Source organism: Protopterus annectens, chromosome 6.part0 (assembly GCF_019279795.1).
Source record: "Protopterus annectens isolate FY-2018-M chromosome 6.part0, PAN1.0, whole genome shotgun sequence".
NCBI classification, from domain to species: Eukaryota; Metazoa; Chordata; order Ceratodontiformes; family Protopteridae; genus Protopterus; species Protopterus annectens.
The window spans coordinates 1,580,399,996-1,580,420,170 of NC_056737.1; the positions used below are offsets into that span (position 1 = coordinate 1,580,399,996).

Below are 20,175 nucleotides of genomic sequence, written 5' to 3' on the forward strand. Positions count from 1 at the left end.
ATTCTAGCTTTCTGGTGTCAGTAAGTTCTACTTTATTGAAACTTTTAGGGTCTTTACCTAAAATAGGTTGAAATCTCTCCCCCCTTCCTCTAACCACCTCTTCATATATGGTGGAACAGAAATCTGGAGGGTACCCTCTTTCGATGAACATCTGGGTCAAGAACTTGCCTTCTTCAATAAAATCGGAATCTTCAGATGTCATCCTGGAGATCCTAACAAATTGGCCCTTCACTATACTCTTTTTTTGATGAAAGGGGTGGGCACTACTAAAATGTAAGTAACTGTTGGAAAAAGTTTTTTTCTGAATACCCTGGACTTAAAACAATCTTTTCCTTTTATCAACTTAACATCTAAATAATTTATTTCTTCAAAACTAACCTCATGTGTGAATCTTAAAAAATCAGTGGTGTAATTGATATAATTGATAAATTCATTCAGTCTTTCATGACTGTCCTTCCATAAAATAACTATATCGTCTAAAAACCTTTTGTAGAGGCACCAACAGTCTTTATATATACTATTATGAATGAATTTTGCTTCCCAGGTATTTAAAACTAGATTGGCAAAGATGGGTGTGCATCTTGCACCCATCGCTACCCCACTAGTTTGTTGAAAATATTCCCCTTGGAAGTAAATGTAATTGTATTTCAATACAATTTCCATTAATACATTACATAAATATACTTCATTGTCGTTTATTTCTTCTCCCGACAATCTAATAGCCTCTTCAAACCATTCAAGTCCTATTGTATGTGGAATAGAACCAAAAAGATCCACCACATCTATAGTTAAAAAAATGAAGTCTTGTTTGAACATATCATTTTTGACGTTATACAAAAAATCCCAGGAATCTTTTAGAAAAGATATACCTCTCATCATTAGTGGTTTAAGTTTTACGTCGCTGTATCTAGCCAAAGGAGAAATCACCGACCCTTCAGCAGCCACAATTGGGCGTAATGGTGGATCATTTATATTTTTGTGAACTTTAGGAATACCAAATATGCCTGGAATTTTTGGTCTGTTGACGTGTAAAAATTCAAAAAGTTCTTTGTCTATGAATCCTTCTAGAAATAAATCATATAACATGTTATATATTCTCCTATACCCTATATTAATCTCATTCCTAGAAATATTAGCATATTTTGACTCGTCCAATAGCATTTGTGACATCTTAGCCTCATAATCAATGTTATTCATCAAAACGATGCCTCCGCCCTTGTCAGGTTTCATAACTCTTAGATTTACATTCCCTCTTAAATCTTGAAGAAGTTTATACTCAGTAACCGCCAAATTAGGAATAATTCTATTGTTCTTAACTGTCTTTCTAAACTCACTTTCTATAATATTTTCTAAATTTTTAAGTTGGGCGTGCATGGGGGGGGGGGTTCCATATACTCGTCCTTTTCAATAATTCATGTTTGTCACTAACCAATGTATCATCGCAAATTAAATTCAAATTGATTTTTCTTAAAAATATTTTCAAATCTATAATTAATTTACTAATATCACATCTAGTCCTAGGTACAAAATTTAATCCTTTAGAAAAAAGGCTAAAATATATGCTGTTAATAGTTAAATCAGTATAATTAAAAATATGAAAATTTTTATAGTCATCATTGGTGTAAACCACAATATTTTCATCACCAAAACCTGAAATGCCTGAATTTTCAGGGGGAATAGAATCATTAAATGACTCCAAATTGTCATTTAAAATCTCCTGCCTCTCCCCCTCCATGTAGTCTGCTGAAAGTTCCCCTCCCTCTGGTTCCTGATTCTCTCGGACCTCCGGGGGGGTGGATATTCTAAAGGGTCTAACTGAACTGAATTTATTCTATTTTCATCATATATGCTTCTATTATCTATTTGTTTCCCATAATGGGAAAATTCTCTATAATAATTCAAAGTAGATCTAGGTTTTAGATATTGAAAATTGTTTTCATATTCAAAGACATCTCTGTCAATTTTCCTATTCTTTTTTTCTAAATTTTTTTCACATTTCATATCAATATTTCTCCTCATATCAAAATATTTCTTCTTTTCTTCATCCACTGTAAATAACAGATCATTGATAATTTTATCATTAATAGTATCAATGTGTTTCAATAATTGCTCCATTTCTTCATCATTGTTTTGGACCATAGCCCTTAAAAGATCAAAACCCCAATTATCAAACATTTTAATTAAAGATTCTTTCACATTATTGGGGAATTTATGTATCCTTAAAACTTTTGGGACAATTTTAACATGCAGACATTCCTTAAAATAAATATTTTCTATGTTCAAAACTTTGTATTTAAACAATAAATCATTCAAACTATTTATATTGTCTGCATAACTGCACACATGTCCTTCATTTCTTTAGCAAAATTGCGCAATTCAACTTTTTGAATAAGCCAGTCATTGAGAGGTTGCCTTAAATAATTACAGTCACCTTGCTCTGCTGAGCATCCAGTCTCGCCTATCGCATGTGGCTCATTGTGCCTTCCTAAACTGTTTCCTTCACCCTGGGTGGAAACACGAGTTGGATTCCTCTTACTTGTCCCACCGTTTGACATTTCTTTAGGGCTCGAATGCGCCCGCTGTCCCAAGGGTCCATTCCCGCTTCCATTGACTTGCCGAGAAGTAAACGCTTCCTGATTCCCAGGAATAGTGGTGTTACCACTACTTTGCCTCAACGATACGCATAAAGGAGTCAAGACAGTTATCAGCTGACTAAGCTGACCAATAAGTGTACCAAGTTGGTTCCCCTTCGTCTCGCGAATATCCTGGTTCAACGGGGAAAAGCTCTCCTCGCCCTCCATATAGCAACACCAGTAAACCAAAAAAGGAAAGAACAGTGCAAATATCACCAATAAACATTCAAAAGCACTGTGAGGAGGCAAAACACCGGTCAGCCCAGAAATAATCACAAGCGTTTATTGAATTGGTAAAAAAGCGTTAAACGCCAAACTAAAATACAGCGTTTTTCGTCTGCACTTCAGACTTCTTCAGACAACAGTTAGATTATCATCCTGGAGATCCTAACAAATTGGCCCTTCACTATACTCTTTTTTTGATGAAAGGTATATTGCTCCAAAAGACATGTCATTGATGAATTATTCATGAATTTTAGTTTTTCATTGGACCTTTTGAATGGAATTGGGTGCATATATACAAGTGATTAGTTAATTGTTTAATTGTATAACTGTTGTCTGAAGAAGTCTGAAGTGCAGACGAAAAACGCTGTATTTTAGTTTGGCGCTTTTACCAATTCAATAAACGCTTGTGATTATTTCTGGGCTGACCGGTGTTTTGCCTCCTCACAGTGCTTTTTAAAGTTTAAGGGTTGAATGTAATGACAACAGGCTATTGTACAAAAACAAAATTATCAGTGAAAACATTTGGGAGTTGGCCCTTATGGCAGAGCTCCTGCATTATCGAGGTAGGATGCAGTGACCACAGGTTATTGTAAAAAGACAAAATTCTCAGTGAAAATGTCTGCAAGTTGGCCCTTATGGCAGAGGTTCTGCATTATCTGGGTCAGATATGGTGACCTAAGGCTATTTACACAAAGACAAAATTCTCATTGAAAACATTTGGAAGTTGGTCATTACGGCAGAGCTCCTGCAGTATTGGGTTCAAACATTGTGACCTCAATCTACTGTACAAAGACAAAATTCTCAGTGAAAAAAATTTGAGAACTGGCCTTTATGGCAGAGCTCCTGCAGTATCTGGGTCAGATGTACTGACCACAGGCTATTGTACAAAGATGAAATTCTCAATGAAAACGGCTGCAAGTTCGCCCTTATGGCAGAGCTCCTGCTGTATTGAGAACAGATGTAGTGACCGCTGGCTATTGTACAAAGATAAAACTCTCAGTGAAAATGTTTGGGAGTTGGCCCTTATGGCAGAGCTCCTGCAGTATTGGGGTAGGATGTAGTGACCACAGGCTATTGTGCAAAGGTAGAATTTACAGTGAAAACATTTGGGATTTGGCACTTATGGCACAGTTCCTGCAGTATTGGGGTTGGATGTAGTGACCACAGGCTATTGCACAGTGACAAAATTTCCGGTGAAAATGCATGGGAGTTGCGCTTGTGGCAGAGCTCCTGCAGTATCACACTTGGATGTAGTCACCACAGGCTGTTGCACAAAGACAAAATTCTCAGTGAAAATGTGTAAGTACTAGCAGATATAGATACAGACATAGACATAGATATAGATCACCTGATCACTGGAATGACTGAATTACAAAGGACATCTGCTGAACAAAGACAAGCATAACTGACAATCTATAGTGTGAAGAGCAAGATTTTGGATAACACCATCAGTTATCTGCACCTATAGACATTTAGTAAGCAAAGAGAAACACTGGAAAAGGATGTAGAAAGAAGATGCACACATATCAGAGCTCTGATGTATACTCAGCCAGCCCCTATGAAAGGTTCTCATGCTACCATACTTCCTTTCTCTGTATATTATAAGTCAACTTCTCTTGAACATACAACCTCTCCGTGATGTGAGATCATGGTTTCTCATGAGTTAACCTCACTGCTTTTTTTATAATTTAATAAATTAAATTAGATGGCTACTGAGGTGCATGAATCTATATGTATCGTGTTAGGAAGAAAAACAAATATAAATAGAATATACAAATCATCAGAAATGGAAATGCAGATGTAAAAGTATGCAAGAGAAACAAGGATATAAAATTGATTGGAAGGCACATAGCACACCTGACACCACCCCCCCACACACACATACACCTCTGCTAGCTGTTAGATCTTTATCAAAATCTTCTGTGCTTTTTATTCTTTCTGACTTTCAGGCATTAATGACTCATTTAATCCAAATAACCTGAAAGTAAATTTAAATTCCAAATTTACGGAACTGCTAAATCAGAAGCCTCATTTGAACTCAGCCTAAATATATCACTCAATAAGTAAAGTCACTTGGTTTTATTTCATAATATGTGACCTGAAATGGTAAGTTGCAAGTACAGTATTGTCAGGCATGCAGCATCAACTCCAGTAGACAAAGGTAAGTGATTACTGTAATAATGTCAGGGTCCATTCACAAGTTCAGCATGTTTATTGCTAACACTTCTATTATAACGTAGAATATTTAAGAATCAAAAAGGCTACTTCATCTTGTATTAGACAGAGAACTGCAAACTTAAACTAAATAATCCTGCCATTTTAAAACAAACAATGTTCCTGTACTACTAGGCACTTGAATAATATAGCATAAATAGGAACACAGAAAAAATACTATACGAGAGATCATGAGGACCATGAGATGCAAAGCAATACACACCTTTGTGCAGACACACTTAAAAGTTCATACCTCCAGTTCCAAGCACTTAATAGTTCTCACCTCCCAAATCAAACAGCACTGAACATGATAACCCTGGAGTAAATCTGTGTCTACCCATCAAATCAACAAGACTAGCCTTAAACCCAGATAACACAGCACTATGCTTGACCGGTACTGGTAACTTATTCCATTGGTTGGGAATACATTGAGTTAGGAACCTATCCCACCAAGTCTTATTTATTTGTTGGTGTTGATTTAAGGCCCTAATGCAAGTGTTTCTAGAGCCACTGGTTTTGGATAGAAATAGAAGGTTAGATAGAGCTGTGTATTGCATTGCTTTAAAAGCAAGACACAAGTCTTGAAATCCAAACTGATGACAGTTGTCAGCACCTGTCTGGGGGTCCTGACAGTCACATAATTCTCAGTTTCCTACAGTGGCTCCTACTAATCTCACCTCAGAAGCTCCTTCTCCTTTTCTAAGCTGTTGAGCATGTTGATTGAAGCAGACTGCTGGAGACAGTACGTCTGAAAGGCAGGCAGCATGTTGACGAACTCCAAAAATATTTCACCGATACATACAGTGAGCAAATCTTCATCATCCTATAAAAAAAAAATATAAAGAATTCTAATTTAAAGTAAAGTCATTTTCAACACAGAGACAAAGTTATGACTGTTCATTTTTCATTTCTTATCCTGCCAAAAGTCACAAAAGTGCAGGGAATAAGTAATCGTATATTTAACATTCTCATGCTGCTACTTAAGCTAAACGTTTTGGTTGTCTCCTAACTATTGTTTGGCCTCAAACTACTATATGCATGTGTGTTGCATGTGAGCACCACATGTCTGTGTGTGTGACCTTATTTAGTATGCAATTTGAAAATAGATCTAAGGACATAACTGGAAAATGTAGGACAGCTTTTAATTTAAATCCAAGAGCTCCATACCTCTCAACTGTACAGATTTTCACAGACTGCCCAGATTTTTGCCTCATATTTTTGGGTCTGTTCCTCATGAAATTCTGGTTTTCTGGCAAATCATAGAGGACTGAAGGCAGAATATAATGACAGATATTTGAGTTACAGACTTCATACTCTTCAGAAAATTCATGATAATGCAAATTCTGTTATTCTATCAACATTCTAAGTTTGTAAGAGCAATATTTAAAATTTGTCCCTATTTTTGAGCATTTGTCCCTCCATTATATATGGCTTCACCCAGATTTCTTGGTATTAGAGGTTGAGAGGTATGAAGGGCTCCTCAGAGTTACCAATGTATAGTAGTGACTGGACTCCACTCCATGTGCATATTTCTGTGTACACATAATGGAACCCCTTTCAAGCTCTTGTTAAGAACTTTTGTCCTATGGCTAATCATCCCCTCCAAGTTTCACCAGGGATCAGGGTCACTGTACAAGTTTCTAATGCTCTGCCCCTAACATGACAGTATTTTCCATTTGCCATAGCAGCCTTCTTATCCTGGCCAACTTCACCTTTGTCTGTCATGCCAAATGAACATGACTTGTTGGCAACATAGTCTAAAATATAGCTTGTAACTGATACATGGTAATCAGAGTAGTTGATAGCTTTTTTTATTAAATCAGTCCTTAAATATGTTGCAGAACAGTTACATGAAATAATATGACATATACGCAGTAGCGGCTCATTGGACTGCAGCCCCCCCCCCCAGCCATACAAAAACAGGAAAAACTAAAATTTAAAAAATTAAGTCCCGGAACTGCACACATGCATGCTCAGAACTCCTATCTGGACTGCTGTTTAACCAGTCCGGATTAGAAAAGCAGGCAGCAGTCTACAGATGCCCCAGAAGTCTATGCAGTTGCAGCTTTTGAATGGATTCTTACTAGACTCAGAGCAAGCTGTTGCTTTTGCATGGGGAAATGGGACTTTGCTTTTATGCAGGTACTGGGTTTTGTAGTTAGGAATGGGAATTTTGCTTTGAATGATGGACTCTGCTTTCAGGCTGTGTGTGTGTGTGTGTGTGTGTGTGTGTGTAAAATGCCCCAGTTAACTATAACTGGTGGCTAGAGAGTACCTCAGCCTCAAACTCTGAACCTTGGGTGCAAGTAGCAAGAGCCTGAATTCCCTACCCACCACCACTTGTAAAAAGTGTTAAAATTTGTACCTCATATGTTTGTTCTGTTCCTCACAACATCTGTGGTTTTCTGGATTTTGAATTCACTAAATAATGACAGACATTTGAATTTCAGACTTCATATTCTTCTGAAAGTACATGGTAACACAAAACATTTTATTCTAGCAATTTTCTAAGCTTATAAGATCAATATTTGAAATTTGTCCCTATTTTTGGGGCTGTATTCCCCCATTATTGGCTTTGCCCAGGTTTTATGTGCTAAGAGGTTGAGAGCTATGGTGAGAACTGAATTCACTAAATGATAGCCATTTCAGTTTCAGTCTTCCTGTCGTTCAAGAAACAGCTGATTTGGCATAGTGGTATGTTGCTCTGACTGTAGTGCACAGGGTCCTGGGTCCAAGACTTGGCAGTGAAATGTATGGCAGTAGGACAGCATTTTATTTTAGCAACTTTCCAAGATTATACAAGCAATGTTTAAAACATGTCCCTTGGTTTTGGGCTTTTGTCCCCCCCCCTACAATAAATTTTGGCTTTTTCCAGATTTCTTGTGCTCATGTGCTGCAAAGTTGAGAGATACAGTTGAGTGTTGAGTGGATTTTACAAGGAGCTAAGAGCTTCAGGGGAAGAGTAGTTTAGTGCTGCTTATGCTGAGTCTGCTTGCATTGTTGATAGCACAGCAGGTAGTGTGCTTGCTTTCAGTGCAGAAGGCTGTGGGTTCTACTCCCACAGTATGTAGATGCATTGCTGATACTGTACTGTGTTGTACTTTTAAAAGGGGTGAATCCTGCAGTCCTGAGAATGTCCTCTTTGGCAGAGATACATAGTAACTATGAATCTGTTATCAGTTTGTCATCCACTCCCTATTGCAATATTACTAGCTTATCATTTTTTTAATGTAACATGGGCAATTTATTCTTCAAGTGCAACAGGCACTTTATTTCTAGATGAAACAATTACATCTAAAATTGTTTGCTAGCAGCAACCTCTTCATTAGTTACAGATTTCTTTAATGTGGAATTATTTCGCTGACTTTTACTTCTACAGAGATTGTGCATATTTACTGATACTGGTGGATTGTTGAAGTTTGAGTAGACTTTTATGATGGAAATGTTCTGAATTGGGCAGTTTTGTCATTATTGGTGCATGCAGTTTGTTTCATTGTTTACTGGAAAAATGTTTAAAACAATAAATTTAAAATGCCCTCTAACAACTGCAGTGCATTATATAAGGAATATAATTTAATACAATTAGAAAGGTGTATCAAAGAACACATGCATGTTTCGTGTGCAAGGAGCCTATGATTTGAAAACAGTCAAAGTTAATCTTTATTTGCCACTGGCCAGATGTATTTTCTCTGAATGTGGGTTTCAATGCTGTTTCAATTAATGCAAGTTTCAAGGGCAAATAAGTTTTAATGCTAAGTCTATTTTCATTGTGAGACTGCATTACTTTGTTTAGCAGATGTCTGTTAGTGTTTGTGCTATAAAATGTAAAATAAAACTTTTAAATGAAATCCAAATCATCGTAGAAGTAAAGCAGTATGCACATTACAGTGTTTATTGTAAATGGGGTGAAATAGTCAAGTAATCGGGCATTGGAATGGCTGCAGGGGGGAGGCCCCATTCGACCATGCTTTTGTGAGGGGAGAAGGGTGGCAAACTCAAAGACAGCCCTGGCTGAACTATACCTCTCCACTGTCCAGATTTTCACAGAATGAATAGATTTTTGGTTTTTCTTATTTTTGGTTTGTTCCTCATACAATTTGTGTTTTTCTGGCAAATCATTTAGGAATGAGGTCACTAAATAATGACAGACCTTGAGTTTCAGACTTCATGCCCTTCAGAAAAATGCATGCTAAAGCAAGATCTGTTATTCTATCAAATGTCTAAGTTTATACAAGAGCAATGTTTAGTACTCTGTGTATGTTCCCCCAATATATTTGGCCTTGTCCAGATTCCCTGCATTAAGGGGTTGAGACGTACTTGCAAATAAATTGCTTTAAAGAATTAGGTATATCTAAACCTCTCAACTGTCCCCGATTTTGTCTCAAAATGTTACTCTCCCCTTAATAATCCCTCTGCAAAATGGCAATTTTGGAAGAAAATATGAAGGGTTTACAATTAATAAATAATTGTAATGATCCGAGTTGTAGATTACTTTTGTTTCAGAAATGCATGTAGATTCTCTTATTTTATCAGCTGCTCAACTTAGCAGTACTAATATTAAAAAAAGTGTCCCTTGTTTGACAGGTTCCCAGCTGTATTGTGGGCTATTTTATATTTTTGCATCACGTTTGGTCCATTTTTCATAAAATTGTGGATTTCTGGCAAATTAGTGGCAAATCATTAAAGATTGAAGTTAGAAAATAATCACAGATATTTGAGTTTCAGATTTTATACCCTTCAGAAAATTCATACTAATGCAAGACCTACTATACTATTATATTTCTAAGTTTACAATAGCAATATTTAAAAATTATCCTTATTTTTGGGCCTTTGTCCCACTTCTATTTATGGCTTTGTCCAAATTTCTTGCTCTGAGGTTGAGAGTTATGACAAATGTGTCAGGGCCATCACCATCAGCCAGACATTTCAAATTGTGACATATTTGTTGTACCCCAATCCCCCATGTAGTGACTCTGGATATGTCCAAGCAAGGCAAGGAGCAGTCAATCAGTATAAGTGTGCAGAGTATCCCCCCATCAAAGGTAGACACAAGTACTACAGTGGCTTTTCACCTGTCCTTAATTTTGCAGAATGTTCTGGTTTTCTGTCATATTTTTATACTGTTGATTTATGCTTCTTATTATTCATAAAGTGCATGTTGTTGTAGTGCCTGTTGCTCTGTGTTTAAGTAGCAATGCTTTAATGACCATAAGGTAAGCTTGTCTGAGATTGTAGGATACAAGTAAGCTTTAATAAGCATACTGCTAAAGAATTACCAACACTGAAAGCCTTTTTTGTTGTTGCCATGTAGATAATATTTACATAACTAGATAATGTATAAGCCTTAGGTATTGAAATGCATATGACAGTATTTGTAATAAAAGACAGGATTACAGTATTTTCAGAAGCTCATTACATTTGTTGGAGACTTGCAGTAATCTTTGCAGGCTTTTCCCGTAAACTAAACAGAATGCTAATCTAGCATGTGTGGTCCATAACCTGTGCAGTAATCCTTGAGCTTGTTTCTTGTTTGCTGCTCATTTTTTACTTTGACCATGTTTTCCCCATGAAACAAGTAGCTAGTTGTTGTCAGCCAGCAGGTCTTTTTTGGATAAGAAACATTTTTACAAGTGGGGGTATCACAGAGAATGCTACTTTCAGCATGTTACTTGGTACTTTCATAAAGCTGAATATAAATTATAATTAGAACTGCAGTGCAAGGATAAGTGGTTTGACTTGAGTGCTGCTTGTTTTTATTTGATTTTGACTGGCATTCCAGTAATATATTTAAAAAGTAATTTATTTTTTCATGCTTCACATACTTTTTGTTTCCATCTAGATATTAAGTAAGCTGTCATGTAGCCAATGCATTGAAATATTTTTTCTTCTGCACTTCATTTTGTCTTGCTTGGACTTTCATGATGACAGTTTGGCACCTAGGGCAGTGTATTTAATTAAAGTCCCAGTTTTTGTGGTTTTGAGCATAGCTCCACCCATTTCTGATTAGCCACACCCCTTCCCATTGGCCCCATCCATTCAACTGTTTCCTGCAGCCCCCCTTTGATTTGAAGTTACCAACCACCTCTGCATATACGGTAGTATTCCTTTACTTGCAAGTGAGATTGTTAAGGGTAATTTTAGAACTCTGTCATTCAGCTCAGGAGAGATATCTATACCAAATGATTGCAGCCCCCCAAACATCTCCCAGCGTGAGTGAGAGTGACCTCTCTCAAAAAAAAAAACAGCATCATCCATGGGACCTGATGGTGTCCCTGTTGTGCTCCATGAACTCTCAATGAGGAATTAAACACAGCTAGGGACAGCTGTTTAATCAAAGTCTCTTAGTACGCACCTCTGGATGCGCGCTGCACTGCAACTCACCCGTGGTCCCACTTCACAAACCGCACCCACCCTAGTAATTACCAGCCCATTGCCCATTAGCTTGCTTATCTGCAAATCCATGGAGAGGGAGGAGATCTAAATAATAAAATAAAAAATATAGGAACATTGTGGAGTTTTGATCCAACTTGGGTTTTGTTTGTTTTTTTTTGATTTTTTTGACTTTTTTTTTTGTTGTTTCGATTGACTTTTCAAAACAGTTGAAGCCGCTGATGAGGAAAGATCTGATCCTTGAGCCTACCTCGATACCTACCTACCTGGTATCATTGAAAACCCCGCAAAGCTTAAATGTTAACCCATACATCACAAGATGGTTGCAAACTGGCTGAGATCCACTGGCAACTAGACCAGAGTGCTGTTCGGTGGGTCGACCATGGCTTCAAAGCATGTCTAAGCGCCATCAGGCTCAGTCCTGGTGTTCTCTTGTTTGGCACTTCTTTTTCTTGGTCAAACAAGTGCACACAGGAAACACAATCAAGTTTTGGCAAAGGCTACATGGCAATAAAGACAAACAGTGAAAGCTTAGAAAATTTGCAGATGACTGGTACAGAGCCAATACATAAACGGATAACTGGTAAGCCTGCCAGTCAAACTCCAGAAAAAAAAAAAAAATGTATCATACCAAAACAAGGCAAGCCCTATCCTAAAGCAGAAAAATAGGAAAAGGCCACTGAGGACCCAGGTTAAATCTAGGGGTTACCACACCCAAAATGAGTAGAGAGTTGTCGAAGACAGATGAAGCCAAAGTAGTTAGAAGACCTTCTACATTGCCCACCTTATCATGAAGGGATACTCATAGTTATCAGACTTGTCATAGTCTCCATTTACTCATCACTCATCAGACCATATCTGACCCGACACTTGCAGCGGCTGGAGTCTGACCCGACACTTGCGGTCTCCTGAGAGGGGCAAAAATCAGACCAATGATTGGGTACATCAAAGGAAATTCTATTCTAAAAGACCCGACGCTGACAGAAAGGACTCTATGCTTACCGGTCCGCAGGTCTCCAACTGCTCAGAGACTTGGCCTCCCAAAATTGATCCATATCAGATCCAAAAAACTCATTGCTTTAGAGCACCCAGAGGAGACATTTGAGCTAACAGAGCCAACCATGCGGGCCACAATAGACTAGATAATGGGATTAATCGGAAATCTAGATCCATCAATGACAATCCGAGAACCTCCGAGCCACCTGTGGAACAGAATCGGCTTGCTGTGGGGCATAGCTGTGGCCCAGAGGGTGAGGCCTAAATACTGGAACATGGGAGATAAATGCAATACAAAGCCACCGCACCCCGCTTGTAGGGGTGGCGTAAGCCACAATGGATGGGACTGGCCAGATAAATGCCCTGTGGCAGATAGCCTACTATGAACTAGGTGAATAAATGCCTCTTAACTAGAATGAGATCATCTCCTTGTGACAAAAATCGTAATTGTTAGGTGGAAGAACTCTTATATTCAAATGTATAGGAAATGAAGCTGACATTTAGTGTAATCACTAGAAATCCTTTGTCTCCTGATGTCTAGAAATACTTGCCAAAAGCATACTAGAGTGCCAAAATAATGTGATTCCTCCTTGAAAGATGTAAATACTTCTGTTGTGAGGAATCGTACCCACTCCTATTTTCTTATATTGTTGTTCTAGCCCTTTCCCTTTCTGTAAAGCTATGTTAAATCATCTCTGTACCTATGCATCTGGTTCCATCATCCTTTCTTTAGCACCACCTCCTAGATAGGCTAACATAACCCCTTGGGCATCTGAACCCTCCTAATCTCCCAGACTCAATGTGTTGCAGATCTACATGTAGGTTCGCTAGGTTGCTTACTTTTGCTTTGTTTACTGTGACTTCTCTGTATTCTCTGTAGTTCCTCTGTGTTACAAATATTAAGAAACTTTCATGGATCTATCATTCTTGATGATCACAAACTTCAAAATTTGATGAACTGGGAGTGAAGAGGAACTAATCATAGCAAAAATAATAGCACATTGTTAAAACATCAGACTAACCCCTATATTATTGGCCCTCTACCATCAAAACTACACTTCTAACAGAAAGGCTTCCCAGATTGATTTTAGCCATCTGTAGTGCCACACAGGAGGGGTAAGATGGAGTGGCAGATGGCCACCTCTTCTATCTTAGGGGGAGGGTTTGAGGAATCTGAAGCCTGTGCAACCTCTGGTGGAGACCAGGAGCCTCATAGGTCATCTGCTCCCTCCCATAACAGGCAGGAGTGTGATGACAGCTCTGATGTCAATGCACTACCCACTGCCTAAGGTAGGGGCTTTGACCATCAACCATAGGAATGATGGTGCCTGGTTTCATGCACACAATTCCCTGAGGGGATCTCTCTATCTTGGAGATTACAAATAAGTTACAATTGAGGTTCACTGTCTGAGGAGTGTGGGAACCATCTGATGATATGGCTATGCTGGGGATATCTGAATGGAGCAAATGAGGGGTCTAGGGGCTGAACAGCTGCAGAAGTCATGACAACAGTTGGAGGGTTGTACTGCACTGGGAGGGTAGCAATTAAAAAAATCCACATCTAAGAATGGACTTAGAATGTGAGGCCAGCATATAAATCAAAACATAGGATGAATCAAATATTATTGACTTTATTGATCATTAGAGAAGAATCATGCCTACAATAATTGAATCATAGGAAAGATTTTTCTCAGGAAAGTTGGATGGAGAAAACTATTGCTACATTATTCGCAAGAAGGCCTTTTTTGCAATAAGTAAACTTTTCTAAGAAGCTAGCAGTTTAGAGACTTAAGGACATGTGATATACTGCTGGCAGCAAGGTCTATTTGTAACAGCCACTAACTCTTGCTGCTACATGGTTCCTGCAGTAGGAGATAAATGTGATGCTACATCTAAATAAGGCTTGATTACTTGTGCTGATGCAGGAACGTCACTTGTGAAACCATCTGGCTTGGGTGATGTATTTTCTACCACTGCACTAATGCAGCTTCACTAGAAGCACCCTGCTGTGGGGGATGTCTTCTTTAGCAGCTCAACCTTGGCTACTTCACCTGTTCAACAAGAACAGCTGGCTACTGTGGCTAGTCCTTTTAGCCTTTTAAAACTGATAGCTTGTAGCAGAATTTTGGAAGACTTTGTGCTGGTAGCAGATTTTATTTGTTTGTTAATTGGGGAAAGCCACTGGACAGAACTGCCCCTTTTCATGTGACACATAGGAGAACTATCTGTTCCCGCTAACATTCACAAAAAAGGCAAAGGAGGTTGAGAAAAACAGGCCCTGGACTTCCAGAAGCAGTTTATACCCTCAGTACTCTCTGTTGACAGATGAACTCTCTGCTAGTTGACCTACTTACATTTCTTGACTGAGAAAGCTCCACTGGGAAGGTCAATTTTAAGTCACATAGTGCTAATTTCCAAGAAATATAGAAAAATGGGTTGTATTACAGTGCAGATAACAAATTTAACAATAATATAAACAAGTACAGTCATCTAGGTACAAGTACAAGCAGAACAATACATAATATAATGTACATAATTAGGGAGTAGCCAAGCATACCTGGTGTACTCATCCAATTACATATTTTTCTTTTAAACAGTTTTATTAAATGATCACTTAATAATTAGGGAGTAGCCAGGCACACATTAACAGAAAAGAAAACAACACATATTAATATTTTTCCATTTACATAAATTACATATTACGTTTCTTTCTTTATTACAACTAACATTCAGTCCAATACTACATAAATTACTCAGTTGCAGCCTTCTGTTAAATCTCATCTGTTCCTATCTAATTTGCTCCTTTCCTTCCTAAAGATTTCTCTTTCAGTTCTTTTATCTCTTTTTGCAATATTTAATACTTCAGGCACAGCCGGTTTAGAGTTTGAGTTCCATTTTCTAGTAATTGTTTTTTGGCAGCCAACATAATTAAACTTAATAAATGTAGTAAGGCCTTACTATGTCTAGGCAATTCAGATCCAGTGTCCCAACACACAAAAAAAAATCATGTCTTGTGTTACAGGCATTTGCTAACCCAATATTTCTAACATAGTACTTTGTGTAAAGTCTACCAATGCATTACACTCCCCAAAACATGTTCCCAGTTTCCTCTTTCTTCCCCATCACACCTCCAACATTTGCCATGTACCTGAGAAAAAAGATTTAAAGTCTGCTTGGGGTATAAAATATCTATGTAAACATTTCCAAACAAAATTCCTAAACCTTCTGGACTTTGCTGTATACATGGGAGGTATACAAATGTACTTCCATTATTCTCTTGTAAATTACTTTTCCAGTCTCTCTTTCCAGCCTTTCTTAACCTCCTCTGATTGAGTCTTAGAGTTATCATACACTATTTTATATGCTCTACTAATTATCCCCCTTTTAATAGCAGATTCTGTTCTAAATTTGAGTAAAAACTCTACCAGAGCAGGTCTTTCAGTTAGGACACCACTGTTCCTTTCTCTTTGCCTGCACTCTGATAACAGGCCCTGGTAGGAAAGGTAGTCTCTAACCTGCAGTTCAAACTTCTTCTTGGCCTCATTCCACTCTGTTACCTTTTTCCTCTCTAGTTATGTGCTCCCAATACAATGGTTCCTTTGCCAGTTTTCTTCAGTAAATTCCTGCTCTCCTCTTGCCTGTTTTCTGTACACCTGCTTGTAGTCACCTCTGCTTGCAGAATCCTGTTTTTCCATTCCTGTGTTGGCTCAGAAATCCTCTCACTTTAATTCTTGCCTCGGATCCTACATATATCCACTTAATTGACCTTATTATTGTATCAGAGAGTGAAAATACTTCCACTGCCCTACTCATAAAATTCTAGCTTACTCAGTCAAATGCTTTCTCTGCATCAATACCCACCACCATGTATTTTCTTGCATTCTACTTCCCTCTGGAGTATCAGTGTTCTGTTAATGTTGACAGAAGTTTGCCTCCCCTCCACAAAATCACACTGATCCAGATCTATCAATTTTGGCATCACCTTTGCCATTCATGACTTAACACTGAAATGAGTGTATGTATATATATATATATATATATATATATATATATATATATATGAAACTTGATCTGCTGGGTCTTTACCCCCTTTGAGTAATACAGCCATCACAGCTCTCTTCTAAGATGTTGGTGCTTGCCCTACATTTAAAATACTATCAAGCAGAATCTTCCAGATCTTTATCCCTTTCTTCCCTCTTAACTTCCATACTTCCACAGAATACCTGGAGACTTTCCTGCAGATTGATTATACAGCACCATTTTTATCTCATCTCTTCCTATCTTAGCTATATTCCTCTAACCTTGGAATAATTAAGTCTTCCACATATATTTCCATTTGTTCTCCTTCTTTTCCATGTTCCTCTGCCTTATAAAAAAATTAATAAAATTTTTGAAATATCTATAATACCTCTGTAGGCATTCTGGTTATTTTCTTGTCACAAGCTCTTAAGTCTGGTGACAACCCTTTCTACTTTCTGTTGCCTAAGTCACTGTGCTAAAAGTTTTTCTTCTCAGGAATTGCTATCAAAAAACAGTTGCAGTCTTTCTAAACAGATGCGTATAATCTAAGTACTCCCTAATTTTCTCTTTAGCCCTCTGCAATTGCACCTGTTCTGAATCTGTTCTGTGAGATTTCCTTTATTCTGCAATACTTTATTTTTTACGATCCCCTCTAAATAATTCATATTACTCCTTAACCATATCTCTTTGTCTTTTATCTCTACTCTATTTTTAAATTCCATTTTTATTTTAAACCACTCACTGGCTAGCCCTTCTGAAAAAAATTCTGTTTTCCCTAATAACTCTCAAATAATTTCCACTACCCATTCCTTAAATTCCTCTCTTTTTAATAGGTGCAGTTTTTGATCATCTGTCAGAAACATATGGTCCATAAGGCATATAATGTCTACAAGAGTTTAATGTCTCCAACATAGGACTTATGCATAGCATGCTTAGACATAGGAATATTTATTTTATTTCTCTAAGTTCAACTTGTTGTTTGTATCACAGCAGATGAAAATGGAGTGTGAATGTCTTAATTTCTTAAATGTATTGTAGACGGCATTTATAAATGCATTTAGAAATGCTCTCTGTATAGAAAAAGGTAAATGTGTGAGGTGTGAGGACGCAACATAATTGTTGGCTATATCTCTGTACATAATGTCCATTTGCTTTGGGAAAAATAAAAATCACAAAGATCATATGAGGACTGTTTTTCAAATAAATTTTGAATGTAAGGTGAAGTAATAATATATATATATATATATATATATATATATATATATATATTTTTTTTCTTCTTTTTGCAAAGCCATAGGTCGATGTCATACTACAAGCATTACTGAAAGTAATTATGGCAGTTTAGGAGTTAGGAGTCAGGCCATGCTGAGCACAACTCTGTTGATAAAACACTGGATTTTCTTTCTTTCTTTTTCTATCTGTACATGGTTTTATTTGGTAGGAAAATGTATTTAGGTGCTGTTATCCTGTCTGTCACTGTTCTAAGGTAGGAGGTACTTTAAACAACACCAACTACAGTATTTATTTGAATGCACACTATTCTGTCACCAGGTTATGTTTGTTTCTGTTGTAGTTGTCTGACTCTTCGTTTCTTCATGAGCTGCTGCTCTAGTGATAATGTAGTCATTTGTATTTTCTATTAAAAATAATTGCTCATTATTATTTTGTTTAACTTAACGGTATAGCTGCATGAAATCACATTTTGCGGACCGGATTTATTAAACCCAAACATCTGTATTTAATCTGTCACAGCAAAAGAATTATACTTCTGTAGTTAAAATGCATCACAATACTGATGAGGTTTTGTATTTTTATTTGCTGTATGTGTTCTTATGTTTTCCATCCTTATTGACACTTTCTTTTTAAGCAACTTGCAAAATATAGCATAGCCAGTCAGAGAGTCACTATATAGTAAACAACATTTGTATTTTTAGATACTGATTTACTAGAGGTGTAGCTATGAAGGGTAAAGGGGAAAGCTGCCCCTGGACATAAGTTGTTAGAAGGCGTGATAAGCAGATGTTGATGGTGTGGTACCATATACCTTTATCCATGACTATAAATACAATTTCAGCATTCAGAAATGAATGCTGAGTCTGTATTTACAGTCATGGCTGAAGCACTGAAGCTCTTCATGAGGGATACTTTTTTTTTTAATATCTTTATTAATATCACCTATTACATGTTGACTCATGTACACATTTAATTATAAAAGAGAAAACAAAGTATTACAAAGATTTGTTTTCATTTTCCTGCATTACACAAATAAATTTTTTCAGTTTCACATTACACAGATTGCTCATAACCTGCTTTCCCTGAAATATTACTCTTCCTCCTGAACAATATTTTATATTTGTTGATCCCAAAAATTCCATTTATTGCTATGTAGTTTGGTCCTTCCCTAGTCTAAAGACCCCACCTCCAATTATTCTATCTCCTTTACAGTGCTCAATAATTCTGTTACAGCTCATTTTATTTTTGATTTCCATTTTCTAGTAATTTCTTTTTTGGCAGACAACAACATTAAACCTTGTAGGGCCATACTATGTATAGACAATTCAGTTTCTATGTACCAGCTCAAAAGAATCACTTTTTTAGTTAAAACAATTTGCTGTCAAAACATTTCTGACAAGGTACAATCTAAAAACCTCTAAAATCTACCATCTCATTGCATCCCCCCAGCAAATGTTCCTTGCATCCCTCTCTTTTCCATCACTTCTCCAACAACTGCTGTGTACAAGTGGGAAAATTCCCTGACGTTTACTTTTGGTATAAAAATACCAGTGTAAACACTTCCATGTAGAAGTTCTAAGCCTTCTAGTTTCTGTTCATACTTTAGAGCCACATAGATATCTTCCCATTGTGTTCTGCATATTGCCTTTAAATTACTTCCTCCAACCTCCTCTGATTGACCCTCACAGCTAACATGCATCATTTTATATGCCCCAGTAATTATTCTTTTTTTAAATTCTGCTTCTGATCTACATTCTAGTATAAATTCATCCAGAGCTGGTCTTTTATGCAACACTCCCTTTATCCCTTTCTATATGCCTATACTTTATTATCAATTATTGGTAAGGAAGGCAGTCTCCAACCCACAGTGTGAACTTTTGTTTGGACTCATCTCTATGACTACGACTTTTTGCTTCCTAGTTATTTTCTCCCAGTACCTTGAATAATTTGCTAAACTCTTCAAATAAATGTCAGCTCCCTCTTGCCTATATTTTATGGCCCTGTCTGCTATTTTTTCAAGTTTCTTGGATCACCTAACTTTTTACTTCTCTTTTCTTCCTTTCTTTTTTTGTGTTTGTTATCTGGCTTGGCCTTTAATCTTGACCTCCTAAACAAATACCAAACAATGAACAAAGTGAAAGGGGATTAAGACTAAATGATAGATGATTATCAGTTAAAGTGAAACCTCCACCTTAAAAATATACCCATTTTAATGCATCAAAATCACTCTAAGTGATTATTATAAATTTTAATATATTTTTTCCACAAAAATGATGTCATGGAACTTACTATGTTATCATGATCTTCTTTTCCTGCTTTGTTTCTCTTTCTTGGAATCCATTTCAATTCCTGTTTATATGAGTCATGCTAGACATAAAGAAGTGGTTGTGTTTTCTCATCCCATTGAAATAAAATGGCACTAGAGTGAGTACCAGTCATCTTATACACCTTTTGTGACATGACT

General features: G+C 37.1%; 1 protein-coding gene across 3 annotated transcripts in view; it reads right to left on the reverse strand.

Moving 5' to 3' along the window:
• The window catches only part of LOC122804862, a 1,319,203-nt gene that overhangs the window by 117,446 nt on the left and 1,181,582 nt on the right, over nt 1-20,175 (reverse strand). For all 3 annotated transcript variants that reach the window (XM_044075030.1, XM_044075029.1, XM_044075028.1), the window contains one exon: nt 5,750-5,895. In XM_044075030.1, the coding sequence (XP_043930965.1) occupies nt 5,750-5,895 (146 nt within the window). The remainder of the gene's footprint in view (nt 1-5,749; nt 5,896-20,175) is intronic.